The 19,693-nt window shown below is 42.3% G+C and overlaps 1 protein-coding gene across 1 annotated transcript in view; it reads right to left on the reverse strand.

The window, feature by feature from the left end:
• GUCY2F (guanylate cyclase 2F, retinal) overlaps positions 1 to 14,084 on the reverse strand; it is a 100,397-nt gene extending 86,313 nt beyond the window's left edge. The window contains exons 1-2 of the mRNA XM_055337469.1: positions 13,355 to 14,084; positions 3,323 to 3,624 (exon numbers count right to left, since the gene is read on the reverse strand). Of these exons, the coding sequence (XP_055193444.1) occupies positions 3,323 to 3,624; positions 13,355 to 14,084 (1,032 nt within the window). The remainder of the gene's footprint in view (positions 1 to 3,322; positions 3,625 to 13,354) is intronic.
• Between the last annotated feature and the right edge of the window lie 5,609 nt (positions 14,085 to 19,693).

Consider the following 19,693-nt stretch of genomic DNA (forward strand, 5'->3'; position numbering starts at 1 on the left):
TTGTTTATTCATTTACTAACTGTCTCACTCACAAAAATTTACACCCAATAAGATCAGGAACAAGCGATGCACTAGTAAATATTTGAGAAGGAAAATAGCTCTTACTTGTATCATTTACCAATTTCTGTGGTGTAAACACTCCCAATGCCTGATTTCTAGCTACCAATATGATGCCACTAAACACAGAATTGGGAAAAGGTGCACACAATCAGCTTTTGTAAACTGGCTCCAACACACCACTGATAAGAAACGTGTCTTGTTTACTGTTTTATCTGGAGTTCAATATAATGTATGGCACATGGCAGGTGCTCAGTAAATAATTGTTGATCTGTTGACTGAATAGGGGAAAAACAATAGGAGCCCAGGGACAAGCAAACAATGCACTACATAATTGGATCTAAGAGAATACCATTTGGAATTCTGAAAGCAAAATAATCTTGATAGCTGAAACTATTGAGAGATTTTCTGCCATTAATCAAAATTTCAAGAATAGGGAGCTGAAAGGAGATTTGAACTAAGATGATAAGTATATGGTCATTCTGGCCCAATGGAAGAAAAAGTGGGAAGGCAGGGAGCTGTGAGCCAGACATTCTGCTAGTTACTTTACATATGTGACTTTGTTCAATCTTTGCAATAATCCTAGAAGATGTCGATCACTAACCCATTTTACAGATGAGAAAACTGAGACTCAAAAAAGGACACACAGCTAGTAAGTGGGAACCTGGGATTTAAACCCAAGTGTGTCTAACTCCTTATCGTATGCTCATTCTGCTGTAACAGCTGCCTTCAAAATTGTAGCAAAATAATTTAGGAAAAAGGAGGTTTTGTTTACCAGAAATGTGAAGATAATTGTCTCATCGTTCTCTCAATCTTTGGTTATGAAGGTATACCTTAGGCAACTGCAAAGTGGGGGTGGAAATACATCCAAACAAGCTGTTTTATAAGATCTAGATTCTTTGTTTTAGGTCTATTTTCTTGTCTAAAGCAGAGTACAGGCTGCCTAGCAACCAAGATAATGGTGTCTTTTATTTTCTTGTCTTAATTACCTTATGTTTTCCACAAGCACAAAGAGATTGGATCAAATATTAAGAGTAGAAGGTCTGAGTTTTTTGTATCAATATATCTGTTCATATATATGTATGTACAACACACACACACACACACACCCCTTTTTCCTTCCCTCAATTTCGTGATTAAAGTAAAAAGACTCAGTGTGTATGTATGTGATGCCATACATTGGCTAAAAAGTACAAAAATTCACCATCTCTATGCTTGCCTATAAATACACCAAGCAACTGCTTTGAGCAACCATTCTTAGAAATTTAAGGGATTTTTCCAATTCTTGACCAAACTGACCATTTGTTTTTAAACATGTGTGTGTCTCCTAAAGGAAAGATTTATTATAAATATCTCAGTAGCAATAAAATTCAAAGTCAGCACTGTGAATATCTCTACTAATCACTATTTTATCAGAACAAGAATCAGCAAAATCTTTGTTATCAATATTTAAACTAAAGTTTTATATGAATTATTTGTTCAGAGGGAGAAGTCTATAGGATAAAGACATTAAAGGGTGGATATAAAGGAGAATATCATAGAAAATGTGAGTATTAGATACAATCAGATGCCTGCCTGACAGCCTTCTTTCCTGCTAACAAAATCTCAATTCTGTTCATATTTTTCCAGCAGCCATAGGGTCAATCATGATGGTCTTGTTCCTCTTTCTAAATTACTGATTTAGGTATACATAGGAGACATGAATGTGATCAGGAAAGTGTGGAGAGAAGTCTGCTTGAGGAGCTTTTGGAAAAGATTTCCTCACTCTTTAAAAACACAAGTAAAGGACATTCCCTATTTTTATCTGGAGACAGTTCCACCTATAATATGTGATGGAACTGTGGCAGCTATCGTGGGACTGTGGCAGCCATCATGGGACCATAAGACCAACCAAATCATGATGATAAGATAGCATGCAATGGCTTGTAAAGTGGAAAGATGAGTTGAACCTGGTTCATTGATAACATCATTGAGCTGATAAATTAACTGACCCTCGAGCTCCCATACCTTCAAATTTTGAAAAAAAAAATATTTGGGCCATTGTGTGTTGAACTTGCAGCCAGAAGCATCATAACTGATACAGTAGCTAGCAAATGCTAGAACTTTTACTCCTACTTGCATGTTAAAATAAATACTTCTAAAAATCACTGCCTTCTTCTATATCTGGCCTCCAACTTAGAAAAAACCCCTCTGTATTTTTTTCAAATTTAACTGTTATCTTTGGCCTCCCCGCCTTCCTCCCATATCCCTTGTCTTCTTTGTATTTTTCCTCTTTTTGTCTTTGCTCTCCATTCCTTTCTCTGCTTTCTTCCCCTCCCCACTCCTTTATCTTCCTCTAGTCCTTAAGTGTCTGTGATTTGAATCTGAAATATGTTTATACATATATTCCACTTAAACACATGTAAATAGCATATCTTGCATATTGGGATGGAGGAATTCTTCCCCATTCCAAATGATTCCTTTCATACAGAGATAGCTCTACTAGCAAAAACAAAACAAAACAAAACAAAAAAACAAAAAAACACCCTGACCTCTCTTCACCCCCTTACTGATTCCTTCCCACAAAGAAGGAGTGACTTAACCTGACAGGTTAATTTGGAAGGAAAACTAAGCCTGTGTAGCCCAGCCCCTCCTAACTTCTCTTTCTTGGGAGCCAGCTACCTACAGGAAACACATACTCCCCTATGCTCCTCCGGGCTGTATATTTTACAGAAGGCATGCCCTCATCGTGCCAGAATATGGTCATCATGTAACGCTGTTGACTAGGTGGAGAAGTCTGGGTGATCCTCAGTTTCAGCATTGGGAAGCTCAAATGCCAACAAACAGAAGCCACATTCTCTAATACTGCTATCATCAATAATAAAGTTAATATAGTCTCATAACACCAGCTCTCTTTTATTTTGAAGAGATTTAGAACTATTCAAACTAGGTGAACTTGGGTCAGCAATAAGACTTCTTTTCTCTAGCCCCTTTGAACAGCACTACTATATATAAAAGCTTTGTTTCTCTGTTCTTAAATATATTTTATTTATCCTTCATGGCTACATGCTGTCATTGTAGGCAGCTTGACAGTAAAAAGAAATTCTTCAACAATGTGTCTTTGTTTTATAAATGTTTCCTGCAAACAAAAGGTGTTTTTAATTTGTGTGTGGCTGTCTGCTCTTGATTGGGTTGCCTATGGAATAGAGGTTCTTCATAGGAACAATATTGACCTTCCTGATTTTTGAGGGTCTCCATTTATGGTAACTTGTAAATCTTCACTTACTTGATCTAACTCCAGCTTCTCAGGAATTTCATGTCTATCTGCTGCCTCAGTATAAGCTTGATAGAAGGTCTTTTCTTGTGACTCCACTGTAATGGTCAACACAGCATCATAGGCTTCACGGAGCTTTGGGTTGTTCCTCAGGACCTGGTAGGGGGTATGCTTATAAGGTAAACTGTAGAGCAGGGCATCATAAGGAACAAAGACATAGGTTCCATCAGTCATTTTCAGATCATGAGCCCATTCCAAGAGATGCGTCTGAGTCTCTCCCCCAATCAAGGCCGAATGCATACACATGATGATTACTGAAACCAACAAAGCAGGGAGGTTATGGTAGTAATATGTTAGGAAAATAGAATTCCAAAAACCGCAGATTGGGAGAAATAAATAAATGTGTTATAACCAACTGGTAAATTATTTTTATCTTATTCCTCTGAGATGATCAAGATGTTGAAGCCCCGAGCTAAGGTTGAAGGATGTTCAGGGACTCTGGATTAGGCATAAGGACAAAACAGACATGTCTACAACCTGCCGAGCCTAATACTAGACAGCAGCAAGAAAAACTTTAGCAAATGGGAGATAGCATAATGAAGAGGCTTTGGGACTGGAAGATTCAGGTTTATATATTAGCATCACTACTTATTGTTAGCTGTATACCCTTAGGTAAATCACTTTACCTCTCTCTGCCTCGTTTATAAAATGGAGATCATAAATATATACTTTGTGGGGTGGTAGTGATGATTGAAGGAGCAATTTGTATAATGGGCTTAGCACACAGCATTCAAAAAATAGTAGCTACTCTTATACCTAAGAATAAAAAGGCTAGAGGGAGAAGATGGGAGACATTCTCACCATTGCTATTTATTGTCGAGCTCAGCAAACATACATCCCAATAAATTTTGCACAACTGTGCCCACCCTTACCATGGCCCTTATAGACAATGAATGATACTAGCTCACATTCACCTCTAAATACTAATGATACTGTGGGTGATATGATCAACTTCTAAAAATCTAACTTCTCTATAATTGGAATTACTTTGCATTCTATTTAATTCTTCCTAGACTTATGAAACTATGTTGTTTGGCAAGGATATGCTAGAATAGAGTGGATTAGAGGAGGCCACGGTTGAAGAATGACAGCAAGATCATGAGACTGAAAGTCTTCTATCCAATTTCCCCTTTGGCATGCTAAATGAGTTTAGTTTAAACCCACTTGTGCTTCAGTGCCCACATCTTTCAAATGTAGATTCCAAAGCATTTCACAGGTACATTGAGTAGTTTAATTAGATAATGCCTGGCAACTTTTCTGAGCTCCTTGAAGAAAGGCAAAGGTCCTATTGCTATTGGTAAATATTAATTATACGTGCTTACACGGAACCTTTAATCTCAGGAACTGAGTACGCTTAACTACGTTCAGTGACTGGTCTTTGGCATTTACATATTTCTTCATTTTCAAAAACCTTTTGACACTGGATAAATACTCCCAGAAACTATCCCCTTTGACCTAGAGCTGACACCTTTCAGTTTTTTAAGAAGTAACTAGCAAGTTATCAAGATGATTTAAATTAAACACACACAAACACAGCATAATGTGAGTTTTCAAATAACCATTAGTGCCTTCAATATAATCGACCCAAAAGGTTTTGCCTGTATTCTGATCCTTAAATCTTCCTTCAGATACTGTAGGATATCTTTGGAGCTAGTTTATGAGCCACAGGAGGAATTCAGTCTCCTTTGTGCATAATTACACATTATATAATGGGGAAATGGAGTGCCAGAGAGGCTTGACAAGGCAAGAGCTGGATTCAGAAGGAAAAATAAGAACCAAAGACATCGAACTCCCTAAATTTGTTTACACTATTAAACGTGAATTGGTTTGGGCAAATTAGTCCAGTAACAGATCCATCGAGGGAGAGAAATGAGTTATGTCTGGTGTTTCCGTTAGTTGGTCAGTTTGTCCACCAGGATCCTTAGCAAATAAGTCCATATTGGTATCTTTCTTTGACAAAAACAGAGATTAGTTGACTTGACCAAGATTACCCAACAGAGATAAAATTGTATTTACTATCTTTCAAGGAATATTAAAATTATTTCATTAGATGGAGTATGTTAAATGGAATTAAGTGCTTTATGTTGGTTGAAATACCGCAAATACTTTAACATACATTATGTGTAGTGGGAGCCATGGTGTACCACCCAGATGTACACTTGACGACGGAAGCAGTTATTCTCCTAGTTGCTGGTGTGTGTGTGTGGGAGGGGGGGCTGCGGCTGGCGTTAGGAGAGGATAGCTAACGCCTCGCTAAGAATTGCCCTCAGCTGAAGAGAGCCACCACTCATAAGGTCACACTTCCTCAGAAGTGTGCTGGAGCTGGCTGGTGCTAGTTCACAAGAGCCTGGAGTTAAATTTTCAGGGATTTATGTGTGCTAGTCAGTGTCAGACTTATAGCTTGAAATTGGGTATGGTGGGAGTGATTATGGAAATCACTCCATGAAAATCAGCAAACGTTACAAATCAGGGGTATGTTCCCCTGACAAGCCGGCTATTAAACAATTATTATCACATTGTACCCCTTTCTTGGCATCAGCTTGTACCCAATGACCAGTCAAGTACTGTGTCTTATTTATCTCTGGATCCTGGTACATATTATGAACCCAATGTACATTGTTTAAATGAATGTCTGGTTGTACACTTGGGTATCTTTTGTGGGTTCTTTGAGATGTGAAGCATGGGCATATTTGGATTATTAGTATGAAGGAAAAAGTTGAAGCAATATTTACTGAGCAGGTAAATTCTACCATATTTTCCTTAATGCTTAGTGTCATTAACTATGCTCAAGACCTTGCCCTCAACCTTAATCTCTCCTTGTAATTTTTCTCTCCTTGGCCCATACTAAGGATATTTTAGACAAAGAGTCAAAATGTTCAAACTGGAAAGACTCTGTGAGACCTACTAGTTCCTTTCATTCCTCTATTATTTGATAGATGAGCAATTGTAAGCCTTGAGAGGGTCTGATCACAGGCTCCCTCATTTTTTGCATGGCAAGACCTCATCATTGAACATGACTAAAGTAGGAAGCTGAAAGTAGGATGCTGAATTCAAATAACAGTATCTTAATTTAATAGATTGAATGCTTTGTGAACAGAGATTTGTGGATGCATCTGTTCTACATGATGATTTTACTAAATAGCTTTATTATCTCAAAATTACATTCATTAAAATGGGATTTTTACCTGTAAGTTGTTGTCAGGAAAGGATTAGTGGACAAGGCCTGGGTCATTGGGTGATCATTAAAGAATACTAATTTGTAAGTTTCCATCCTGATTGTTAATAGTCAGCCACTCTCTAGCCAAAACAAGGATCAGGAGATACATCCTCCTGAGATCCCATCTCACCACAGTATGATACTAGCATTTTCTCTGAGCTTCCTGAACCCCACTCAAGATATCCAGCGGGTACCTATGTGGTACCCACTAGGGCAGGCTGTCCTGGACCTTCTCTTTCACCTTCAACACCAGCAGCTAGAAACATCATGAACCTCCACAAGAAGTCTATTACTAAGTTGCTCAACTCTTTCCCTTCTTATATTGAAATAGTCTGTCTGATAGTTCCTTGAGATAGAGGAATTGTGTCTCTTAGAAGGCAAAGTTTATTTTTTTTCTTTCTTGCAGATTACTGTCTATAGAGTCCTTAGTGGAGGAAACTGAGCCCAGTCTCACATCTAAGTCCTTAGGAGTCACATTCATACTAAGAGCCCACAGTATTGCTCCCAGTCCACAAAAACAAAACCCCCCTCACCCCACATTCTACTGTTCTTTATCTTCATTTTAACCCTTTTGTGCCATCTCCTATCACTGAAATTTATTTTAACATATTATGTTTTAACAAATGTTGAGAAAGGGGGGAAGGTACATGGGCCAGAGGGAGGGGGTGGCATGCTCTGTGATTTATCCCAAGTCTCACATTCCCCCAGGATTCAGCGATCTGGCCATACTGTGAAAGAAGTACATCCAGACCCTCTTCCTGTCAGCTTTCTTCTAGGCAGTCTATAAAATGAATGCATAAGAAGAGGGTGGGAGACTCTGGAATCTGCATGTTTCCCAGCTCTGCCCTACAGTGTGTGATTCGGTACAGGAGGCCTTCAAAGCACAATGTAAGAACACTGCACCGAGGCGATGTGTGACTGTTTTTATCAGCTGAGGATATCCTCTGTCCCCCAACACACACATTTTTGGCTTTAAGTCCAGAGACCACCACTTCCTTACCTGCCACCTGTGTTGAACCGGTGCAAGTAGCTCAGTACGATGTCAGACACACGTTTCATTTAATGGCCATTCCACCTACATCAGATTGTGTTTTCTCATACCCAATAAAACTGGTACTACGAGTGCATTTATTGCCTTCACATTGCTGCCCATCTTGAGATAAGTTTTTAATATTTCGCCACACCTTACAACATATGTTTTCTTTGACTTTTTAAAACTGCTATACAGAGAAGGCCTCTTAAATGCTGGAAGTCTAGATGCTGGAAGCCTCTTTAGAGATTTCTTCTTGTGCAGGGTCTTCAATAATTTTATCATTACCCATTGAACCCATTCATGAAAGTGGGTTGTCTTTGACCATTTACATCGACTTATACTTATCTCTACCAAATTCTATACCAAATTCCCTATCGACACAAAGGCTCTTAGCCATAGTATTATGTCATTGTTGTTACTACTGTAGGAAAAGAAGGCCAACACCAGCTACCTCCAGGTGCTTAAAAGAATTTCATCAGTGGGCCCAACAATTAAGAAAAAAATGGAAGAGCTGAATTATACACCTACATGGCACACACGATCTTAAGTGAGTATGCTTTAGGGACATATCTCAGGTAGGCAGGAGACAGTAGAGTATAAGTCTTTCACTTGACCCAGTGGTTCTCAAAGAATGATGCCTAGACCAGCAGCATCAGCACCACTGTGAACTGGTTAAAAATGCAAATTATGGGACTCTTCCCCAGCCTTCCTCCCTGAAGGAGAAACTCTGCAGAAGGAACCCCACAACCTGTGTTTTAACAAGCCCCAAAGTTTGAGAGGCATTGTTTAGACCAACCAGAGCATATAGCCTGACTTTCCCATTCACTAGCTGTGTGACATTAGGCAAGCTCTTTAACCTCTTATGGTTTCTATAGTCTCATCCATAAAGTGTGTTATTTTTTTAAAGATTTTATTTATTTATTCATAGAGATGCAGAGAGAGAGAGAGAGGCAGAGACACAGGCAGAGGGAGAAACAGGCTCCATGCAGGGAGCCTGATGTGGGACTGGATCCAGGGTCTCCAGGATCACGCCCTGGGCTGCAGGCGGCGCTAAACCACTGCGCCACCGGGGCTGCCCGATAAAGTGTGTTAGATAATAATAGAGGGATATTGCAAGAATGGAATGAGATGGTCTATACAAAGCCCTTGCAAAATGACTAGGACACAATACACTCTCAGCAAATATTAGGTATTACCAATGTTGCTGGGTTTGTTGGTTTTTTGTTTTTTTTTTTGGTCTTTTTATGTATAATAATCTCCAATAGAGGGATCCCTGGGTGGCGCAGCGGTTTGGCGCCTGCCTTTGGCCCATGGTGCGATCCTGGAGACCTGGGATCGAATCCCACATCGGGCTCCTGGTGCAAGGAGCCTGCTTCTCCCTCTGCCTGTGTTTCTGCCTCTCTCTGTGTGTGTGTGTGTGTGTGTGTGACTATCATAAATAAATAAAGATTTAAAAAAAATAATAATCTCCAATAGATGGGAAGAGGCTAGCCAGATCCCCAGCAATAACATCGTAATAAGCTTTTTAATTTCGAACAAACGAAGACCATTCTGTGTCCTATTTACTAAATATCATATTGTAATGAAGCATTCCCAATTTGAAAGGATTTAAAGGCGTCCCCATGGCTCAACAGCCTGGTAAACCCAAATGGAAAGGATTTCACAAATCAGCCAAGCATTGATAGGCAAAAAGGTGAGGAAAGGAGTGGAGGGCTTGAAATAGCCATTTGAAAAGTTCCCCCAAAGAGCTTTTTAGTGAGGCCTCCTTCTAGCCTTTGTGAGATTAAGCAAAAAAAACAAAAACAAAAACAAAACTCTTCTGGGTCATTGCAACCCCACAGGTGCTCCGCCTGGTGAGTGAGTGCTCTTTTATGCCAGGGGATCCAAATCTCCATCAGGGCTAATGGTCTAAGTAGAGAATGAACTGGATTTTGGCCCTCATGCCCACTCAGCTTGATCCCCTTGGGCCAGCCACAACCTCTATAAGCACAACTGTAAATTGAGGACCTTTGTCTTCGATTACTATCTATATTATTTGACTTTGTCAGAAACAAAGATTATTGGTAATTGCTTCTGAAGCTTCAAGGAAAATGAGCAAGAAAGGCTGAAACCTCCCCTTCTCTGGGACTTCATTTACTCCATTGTTTGTCCTTAATAAAGGCCTACACCTACCTCCTTGTTATGTGAGACCCACAGGTGTTGTACAACTTGAAAGGAAATACCTATCTTTTGGGTAATCCTGGATTAAATGAGATTATCTATATGCAAATACTTTGTAAACTGTAGAGAGCTGTTCACATGTAAAGTGGTATTATGGTTGCTCTCATTGTCTCTATGGCAGCATCTAGTAACACCCCTGCTGTTTCCCCTCCAAAGAGCCCACAGCTATTATTATTGTTATTATTATTATCATCTTTACTACTACGTGTTATCACCGCCTCAGTATCCAGTAAGAACAATTTAGACCTGATTCTGAGAGAGACGTTTCTTCGGACTCCAGTGAGGTGCCAGCGATGCTTCTTCATTGGAAATCTAAATTTACAGAAAGGACAAGAGACCCACCAACCAGAAGTAGATAAACCTCCTCTCCCCTTCATCTACTACCACCACCACCTGGGGCTGGGACCACTGTTATTGTGAGCAGGCTGGACAAAACCAATCTTTCAACTATTTTTTTTATTACTGCCAGATATTGCTGACCCATCTTTCAACTTTTTTTTTATTACTGCCAGATATTGCTGGGCCTTTCTGAAGGAAAGAATCCATTTCCACCATATTTTGTACATCACCAAGAGTCTTTCTCTGAAGGTTCGGCCAGGGACCCGCAGTGTAAGGAGTAGCCTCACAGCCAACGGAATAGGGAAGAGGCTGGCTGGGCTGAGCTCACACAAAAAGCTTAGTGCCTTTTAATCAAGAGAAATAACAGCCAGGAATACTTGAGCAATCTCCATCCACCCGGAGAAGAGGGGCTAGAAAATCAGAGATTTGATCTGGTATGTGCTGTGCTTGGTGTGTTGTTAACCTTCCTTACCGCCCTATTGCCTCAGTTCCTATTCACTGGCCTCTGGCTCTGTTTCTCACCAGATCTCCCACTTGCTTGATGGGATAAAAAATGTGCCCCTTACCCCCAGGCCATTCAGTTCGAGTCCTGATAGTCTGTTTATGTTCATGCTCTGAATCCTGCCTCTCATGCTTGCACTGGCTGAGACACTGCTCTCACTAGCTTACTTTGACTCACCCCCATTCCACAACTCCCACTGTCGCACCCTACCCACTGCTTCAGTGAGCCCTCAGGTGCCAACAGCTGGCTGTACCAGATCCAAGTCCCACACATCTTTGGCTACGCCACACTGGCAGAGGTCATACTGAGGCCACATCCCAACTGATGGCTCAGTTTCCCTGCTCCCAGCCCCAGCCCCATTCTGTCTCCTGTCAATGAGGTCCCAGCATGCCTCATCTGAGTCTGCCTATGTTTTGTCAGAAACCAGAGGCAAAATCCTGCAGTGCAGAGCTTTGTCCTCATTCCCTTTTATCGCCCTGAGTCCCTACTTCATTTTCTACCCAGAGTCTGCCTCTGCTCAATAACCACAGACCTTCCTCTCTAGGCTTTTCCTTCTCCAATCTTAAAACTTCCATTCCTTTAATGTGCCGGTGCACAGTGTTCTTTTTTTTTTTTCGGTGCATAGTGTTCTAAAGAAGACAATCTGATTAAACCAAGTTATATTAAGACAGAAATGACTGGCAACCTAAAGTCAGGACCATTGATTTGCATTTTCATTAACTTAAAGCAGGGGTTCCTAACCCTGGCTACATTTTTACAGGCACCTGGAAAGCTATTTGAAAGATCTCTGCTGGGGCCCCACTGCAGATGACCAGAGTCTCCACAGGTGGCATCCTGGCACCGGTCATTTTGAAAAAGTGTCCAAGTACTTCTAGTATGCCATCAGAGTGAGAACCATCGACCCAAAGGAATGAATCTTGAATAGTGGGTCAATGATATGTACATTTGCTACCTCTCTGACTCGGACGACTTGTGTGTGGCAAGCACTCAGTCCTAACTTCACTCTGTCTGATGTCCAAAGTGCTTCAGAGCCTGGATTTATTTAACATTTCATGGTAGAGGCCAAGCTGTCATTTCAAAGAGTATACTATTTAGAATGGGTGGGATGGGAAACACTCACTGAACTGTAAGCTCGCAGGAGACATGGGGCTTCATGAAGATTTGTGACATATTATAAAATTACAATATTAAATCTGTTAGCCTGTTTCTGGCATGACTCCTCCCTGGAAATGGTTTTATATCTTTAAAAATAATTCTGTGCTCTGCTTTGAAAGTATCAAGCTCTATTATGAAGTAATCAGAGCCCCAGTGATTGCTTAACATTATAGGATCTTGTAGACTGGAGCTGGAAGCAGACTACTGTAGTTCTGGGAATGAAACCTTCTTGTCCTCATCTTCCCATAAGGATCATAATGAAGGTCCAATACTGGTGACCTTTGAAACTTAAAATGGGTTTCTGTTTACAGGCCGCTAAACGGGACCATTCTCTAACAAACCCATTGTTATGTTAAGGAAATGACTGGGACCAGGACTAATCCTAGCAGTAATCGGGCAGCCCCAGTGGCGCAGCGATTTAGCGCCGGGCAGCCCCAGTGGCGCAGCGATTTAGCGCCGTCTGCGGCCCCGGCGTGATCCTGGAGACCGGGGATCGAGTCCCACATCGGGCTCCCTACATGGAGCCCGCTTCTCCCTCCACCTGTGTCTCTGCCTCTCTCTCTCTCTCCGTCTCTATGAATAAATAAATTTAAAGAAAATCAAATTGTATAAAAAAATAATCCTAGCAGTAATCAATTTGAGGAGTAGTTTCTGAGCTGGCCTGTCTCAAGTGGTGCAAAGGGGAAATGAACAGTGTTCCACAAATCTTTGCCACTTTCCAGAAAAAAACGTAAAGTGGATATTTAAAACACTGGAATAGAAAATATCAAAACTGTGCCACGAGGGCTTGCTGTTAAGAGTGAGTAAGAGACATATGATTCAAGAGGACCAGGAAGGGCTCCTCTTCCCCCAAACCTACCCAGCTAGCTCTGGTGGCGGAAGCTTTGCGGGGTCAGTCGTTTGCTTCACGCTCTGTCCATTGCCTCTGCAAGAATCATCTTTGAGCGTCAACCTTCTCATGGGAAGGGAGAGGTAAAAATCTGGGCATTCTCCACATTTTACTATGCTTTTATCGATCAGCTAGGGCCCTCTGAATCAGCTAGCTGTGTGTTGCAAAGAGATAAGCCCTATTTTGGGGGCGGGGGTAAGAGGACAGAAGGGATGTATATTTTGGAGTCCAGAGAAGACAGGTTCCAAGTGAAATGTGATGAAGCAGGTGACAAGAACGGACCAAAAGGGAGCCAGAAGAGCGCCCCGCTTTGGCTGATCTGAAACTACTGGGGTCCTACAGGCGAGAAGGGTGCGTGGCTACAGTTGCTCTTGATGCTGCGTGTAGGCAATGGAATCCAAGGGGATCTTAACTGCCAAGTTCTTTGTACTTGTATTTCGTTCATAAAATAGGCTCTCTTGAAGCCAGATGGTCTTCGAGCCTGAGTGGGAGTGAAAGAGGGCAGACGCATGAAAACCTGGGGAGGGGGGTGCTCTCCTAGGGTGGAAGGGTAGGAAACCTTTTGGAGATCGTTATTTTTTTTTCCTCCCGAAACCACATTTAAACCTCAGCGGGGAGAAAGCACTCACTGCGAATTCTGTCAGACTGGCGAATCTGTTGCAGAGCTTTCCGCATGCTCTGGCCGTCTTGTCCCGTGGTCAGGACGACCCCTACAGGCAGGCCACGGCTCTGAAGGGCACTTGCAACTCGGTTGGCGGTGTGCACCCAAATGTCTTCATCTGAGGAAATGACTCCCGCATGTGCCCACTGGAAATATTTCATGACAGTTACCAGCACACTGATGGGAGAAGGGAGCGTCCGAGAAAAGGTCGGGTAGCTGTTTTTATTGTCTAATTCGTAATTCACACAAGCCCAGGAGAAAATCCCTTTGTTCCAGCTGTTTCCCAGGAGCGAGGCTGCCTCACAGTAGCCAGGATTGGCAGGGCCAATAAATCCTGAGGCCATCTGGTGGTGAGAAATGAAACTGGCAAGGGCTCTGGCAGTCTGGCAGTCTTCATTGAGAATCACATATTCGAAAGAGTAACCCGGGTCAAATGATGGGTCCCTGTTGACCCGCTCAATGGCTAATCGAGCAGCGACCTCAGGCAGAGCCTTTGAGAACAAAGGATCACAAGCCCAAGGGCCCACAACCCCTATCTTGTAAGGGGGCGCCCACACCTGCTGAGGGATGGACGTGAGGGCCAGGAGGTACAGGAACTGCAGGAACTTGCAGGCTGCAAGGCCACGGTGTCTTCGCTGTCTTCTGGGAGTCGCAAGCCAGAGCATAAGGTGAAAAAAAGGCCAGGATCCCAAAAACATAGCCCTCCTGCTTCTAGTAAGCTAGCGAAGAAATGTTGGAAGGTTAGTCTGCTTTACTGAGATGGACAGTGGTTTTTTCCGAATGCCTGCCAGAGGGAAAAATTCATTACTTGCATTATTCCTGAAGCTTCTGGAAAGATTGCTTATCAAAGAATGGCAAAAGAATGGCAATACCCAAACTGAAAATCTCTTTCCCCTACCCTGACCCAGACTCCTCTTCTTCACATACTGCCTGGGTGTACTCCTCATCTCAATAGATGGCACCTCCATCCACTGTACACCCACTTGCTCCAGTCAGAAACCTGGTAGTCAGCTGAGATTCTTCCTTCATCTCTAGCCCTACATTCGATCTATCACTGAGTCATGTTGATTCAACTTCAGCAATAGCTACCCTCCTCACAGCATTGTAAGGATTACATGGATAAACATACAGCAAGTGCTTACAACAGGGTCTTGCATTGTATTCGTGATATTATTATCATTATGATATTTTAAAATTTGTTCATTTTTCTCTACCATAATGCTTCTTGGAGAGACACACAGATATAAACAAATAATGGCAATGCAGAGTAAAAAAATAGTATGATTAAAGTAGCTCAGCAGAGGAAGATAGAGAGCATCACCCAAACACTGATTTCATGGGAGGTGAGGATGGACAAGAAGGGACTGTCTCTCTAACTTGAATATTGAAAGAAAGATAGCTAGGTAAATGGGGTTATGAGGGACTTGGTGCTAAATGCCTTCTAGGCGGAAGGAACAGTGTACAGTAACACCCAGGGTTTTTTTTATAAATGTTTTTATTTTTTAAAAAATTATTTATTGATTGATTTGAGAGAGAAATAGAGAGAGCATGAACAGGAGGAAGGGCAAAGGGAGAGGGACAAGCAGACACCTCACTGAGTGCAGAGCCCGACTGGGGGCTTGATCCCAGGACACTGAGATCATGACCTGAGCCAAAGTCAGACACTTAACTGGCTGAGCCACCCAGGCACCCCTGAAAATTGTTTTTAAAGAAGAGGATAGGGCAGCCTGGATGGCTGAGTGGTTTAGCACTGCCTTTGGCCCAGGGCATGATCCTGGAGACCTGGGATCGAGTCCCACGTCGGGCTCCCTGCATGGAGCCTGCTTCTCCCTCTGCCTGTGTCTCTGCCTCTCTCTCTCTCTCTCTCTCTCTCTCTCTCTCTGATGAATAAATAAATAAAATATTTTTAAAAAGAACTTCATTAAAGAAGACGATATGTTAGAGTTTCAGAATTCCAAGGCATTTGTTCTGCTCAGATCTATGATGTCAGCTAAGGCAAGGGCCAGGTCACCAAGAGTCCTATATGCCATTCATAGGTTTTTCAGTTTAATCCAGTAGAAAATAGTTTTAAGCAGAGAAATGGCATAATCAGATTTCCATTTTTTTAAAAGAAATGCTTTATTTTGATTTATTTTTTAAGATTTTACTTATTTATTTGAAAGAGTGAGAGAGCACAAGCAGAGGGAGCTGCAGGAGATGGAGAAGCAGGCTCCCCACAGAGCAGGGAGCCCAACGTGGGACGCGATCCCAGGACCCTGAGATTACGACCTGAGCTGAAGGCAGATACTTTACCGACTGAGCCACCCAGGCACCCCAGATTTCCATTTTTATTTTTTTATTAAGATTTTATTTATTTATTCGTGAGAGACCACAGAGAGAGGCAGAGACACAGGCAGAGGGAGAAGCAGGCTCCATGCAGGGAGCCCAACATGGGACTCGACCCCAGGTCTCCAGAATCATGTCCCGGGATGAAGGCAGCGCTAAACCGCTGAGCCACCCGGGTTGCCCAGATTTCCATTTTTAAAAGATTTCTCAAGTAGCAGTGTGGCCAACAGATTGGAAGGGGTAAGACCGGAGGCAGAGGAACCAGGTTAGAAGCTGTTGTAGTAATTCCATATGAGAAATGATGTCTGAACAAGGGAGCAGTTGTGAAGATGAAGAATGGAGATGAAGTCCACCCAGATTAGAAAATATCAATGAGATTAAGAAAGTAGAACCAACAACAACTTGGCAACTGACAAGATGGAGAAGGGAAGGAGAAAAAGGACTCCATGATGATTTTGAGCTTTTCAGACCTAGACAACTGGGTTAGAAAGTGATACAGGTCTCCAAGATAGGGAACACTGCAGGAGGAGTGGGGAGATATAATGCATTCCATTAGACATGATGAACTGGTCATGCCTGTAGAATATTCAAGTGCGGGATCCCTGGGTGGCGCAGCGGTTTGGCGCCTGCCTTTGGCCCAGGGCGCCATCCTGGAGACCCCGGATCGAATCCCACGTCGGGCTCCCGGTGCATGGAGCCTGCTTCTCCCTCTGCCTGTGTCTCTGCCTCTCTCTCTCTCTGTGACTATCATAAATAAATAAAAATTTTAAAAAAAGAATATTCAAGTGCTATGTCCAGTGAGCAATTTGACACACTGGATCTCATCATAGAAAGCTGAGCTAGAGATAAAAATTTGAGTATAATCAATTGATAGAGGATAATTGAAGACATGTAGAAGATTGACAAAGAGTTGTGAAGTAGAGAAATAAGAGAGGACAAAATTCTGAGAATCCACATCACTTAAAGGTCAGGCAGAGAGAAAGGAGATAATAATGGAAACTTATATGACAAGTCCAGGGAAGTAGCAAAATCCAAGAGATGGGGTGGTATCTTACAATCCAAGGAAGATGAAGCTTGGAGGATGAATAGTGTTTATCACATCTCCCACTCTACTGAGAAGTCAACTAAACATTGGATTTGGACTCAGAGTAAGGCTGCCAGTTAAGGGAACACAGTGAGTCAAAAACAAGGATTAATGAAGTGGAGTCAGTAAATGTAGAGAACTCTTTCAAGGTGATGCATGCATAAAGCCTTTCTCTATTTTGCCCTTTCCTTTATACCCCCATCTCCTACTGTTTTCACCTGATGCTACAGTACATTTCTTGGAGTTCTATAGACATATATCACATAGCCTGTGAAGCATAGGATTTGGAAAATGCCTTTCCTTCTGCCTGAAATTCCCTCCTCCCTCCTCTCACATTCTAATTCTGGGTTCTTATGAACTTTACCTTCAAAACCCAACTGAAGGGATCCCTGGGTGGTGCAGCGGTTTGGCGCCTGCCTTTGGCCCAGGGCACGATCCTGGAGACCCGGGATCGAGTCCCACGTTGGGCTCCCGGTGCATGGAGCCTGCTTCTCCCTCTGCCTGTGTCTCTGCCCCTCTCTCTTTCTCTCTCTGTGACTATCATAAATAAATAAAAATTTTAAAAAAACCCAACTGAAGTGTTCCCTCCTCTATGCAGCCTGAGTTAACACCCTCAGATTGAGTTCATTGTTTTTTCCATCTTTGCCTCATACTTATACCCATTAGGGAAGGTGTCAATATGATTTATAAACTGCCCCTATTTCTGGTGTATATTATGACATGGATACCGTTTGATATCTCTATATGTACAGGACCTCATACTTTCAACCACAAAGGATGAGCAATAATGAGGGCAACTCCCTATGGGGAACAGAGCCCACTGGATTGGGAGCTCCTAGAGGTCTTCTTCATAGTCCCAATGCCTAACCAAGTTACCAAGATAGTAGCTATCAGATAAATGTTGGTGAAATGAATAAATAACAGAATAAGGTTGATCCAAAGTCAGAAATAACCTCTCCAGACCTAAGAAGAAGAATTAATAGCTTGAGGGAGATGTTAATAAAGACAATCCTTAGTGAATTTTTAATTTCTAATCAAAGATCAAAATAATGGAATGGCTCTCCTCAGGGCTGATAATCAGTGCAGGTGGGTACCAGTCAAACTCAACTGGTTGTTTATTACTGGCAACAAACCTGCCTCTGCCAGGCCTGTTGGTTGTTATCTTGAGTCTCATTCCTAATATCATGAGAAAGTGACTCCTCAAGAGACCAGCTGGGGGCACGCCTGCAGTATCCTAAAGACCTACCACAATAGTATACCCCAACATTTATAAACAAGTGAAAGTGGGTTAAAATGAGGGTCAAGAAAGACTTAGGAAGGAAATGTCTCACAAAACAGCATGAGCCAGAGGCTGAAGGGTGTATCTGATGAAGAAGGGGACATTTTCAACTTTGCTTCGCGGGTAGTGGAAAGGTGGTTCTGGGCTGATTATATCCATAAGGGCATCAGATCTATTCCTAGACCGGCAAAATAATGTAGCCCAATTTTCATTCGCCCAAATAAGTTTATTCTGTGTGCTATGTTGAAGGCATGAGGGTGAGCTTCACAGTGGATGAGGTATGAGATGTAGACTTAGCCTTCAAAGAGCTCCCAGCCCAGCACTACAACCTGGGCTCTATTCAAAAGCTAACATGCTTCTCTTCCCACTCTCCCTCAGCCAGTCTTTTATCTGCCACAGCAAAACTTGGAAGCCAGGGCATTTTCTGGGTGGCATGGGAGAGGTTCCTATTTCTGGTCTGTATTGTGACAAGGTTATTGGACTAGATGATATTTCTGTCCTTAGAGAGCCTCGTTCTTTCAACCACCAGGAATGGACAGCAGAGAGGGTAACTCTAAATGGGGAAAAAAGTCCTCTTTATGTATGACAGAGTGAAGAAGCCAACCGACTGCCTCTTCTCCCCCAAACACACCCAGTTTTGTGAGTTCCCTCCCAGAAGTAGTACATTTAAGCCAGAAATTAGCATTTGGGTAACAAGGGCTAAGATAGTGAGCTCTTGCTATGTATCAGATACTGGGCTAAACTCATTTATTATCTTATTGTGAAAACTCAATTTAAAAAATTCACCATGTCCTTTGAAGCAGGCACTATTATCACCTACATTTACAGATGATGAAATAGGCTCAGAAAGGGTAAATAACCTGCCTGAGGGCCCACTGTGATAGAATGGGGATTTGCACCCCAGTTGATTAAGTACTAAAATAGACAGACTGTTGCCATCCCCTAATCTATGAAGTCAGAGATCATTATTTTTTAAAGATTTTATTTATTTATGCATGAGAGACATAGAGAGAGGCAGAGACACAGGCAGAGGGAGAAGCAGGCTCCACTCCATGCAGGGAGCCCGACATGGGACTCGATCCCGGGCCTCCAGGATCCTACCCTGGGCTGAAGTCAGCGCTAAACCGCTGAGCCACCAGGGCTGCCCAGAGATCACCATTATTATACCTTCTTTGCTACCCATGTCACTTTTGAATAATTCATTTGTGGCTTTAAAAATTCCCTTAGTGTGGTACCTGGGTGACCTCGTCAGTTAAGCATCTGCCTTTGGCTCAGGTCATGATCCCAGGGTCCTTGGATCGAGCCCCATGTCAGACTCCCTGCTTGGCAGAGAACCTGCTTCTCCCTCTGTCTGCCATTCCCTCTGCTTGTGCTCTCTCTGACAAATAAATAAACAAAATCTTTAAAAAAAATTCCCTTAGTCCCCCATGAAAGAATAAATTACATAATGAGGGGAGGGGCAGAGTAAAGTGGGAGGAGCAAACACATTCATAATCCAACCGGAAGGAATTTATATACTTGTTTTTTTTTTCTTTATTTATTTATGATAGTCACACACAGAGAGAGAGAGGCAGAGACACAGGCAGAGGGAGAAGCAGGCTCCATGCACCGGGAGCCCG

The sequence above is a fragment of the Nyctereutes procyonoides genome, unplaced genomic scaffold (genome assembly GCF_905146905.1).
Source record: "Nyctereutes procyonoides isolate TBG_1078 unplaced genomic scaffold, NYPRO_anot_genome, whole genome shotgun sequence".
Classification (NCBI taxonomy): domain Eukaryota; kingdom Metazoa; phylum Chordata; class Mammalia; order Carnivora; family Canidae; genus Nyctereutes; species Nyctereutes procyonoides.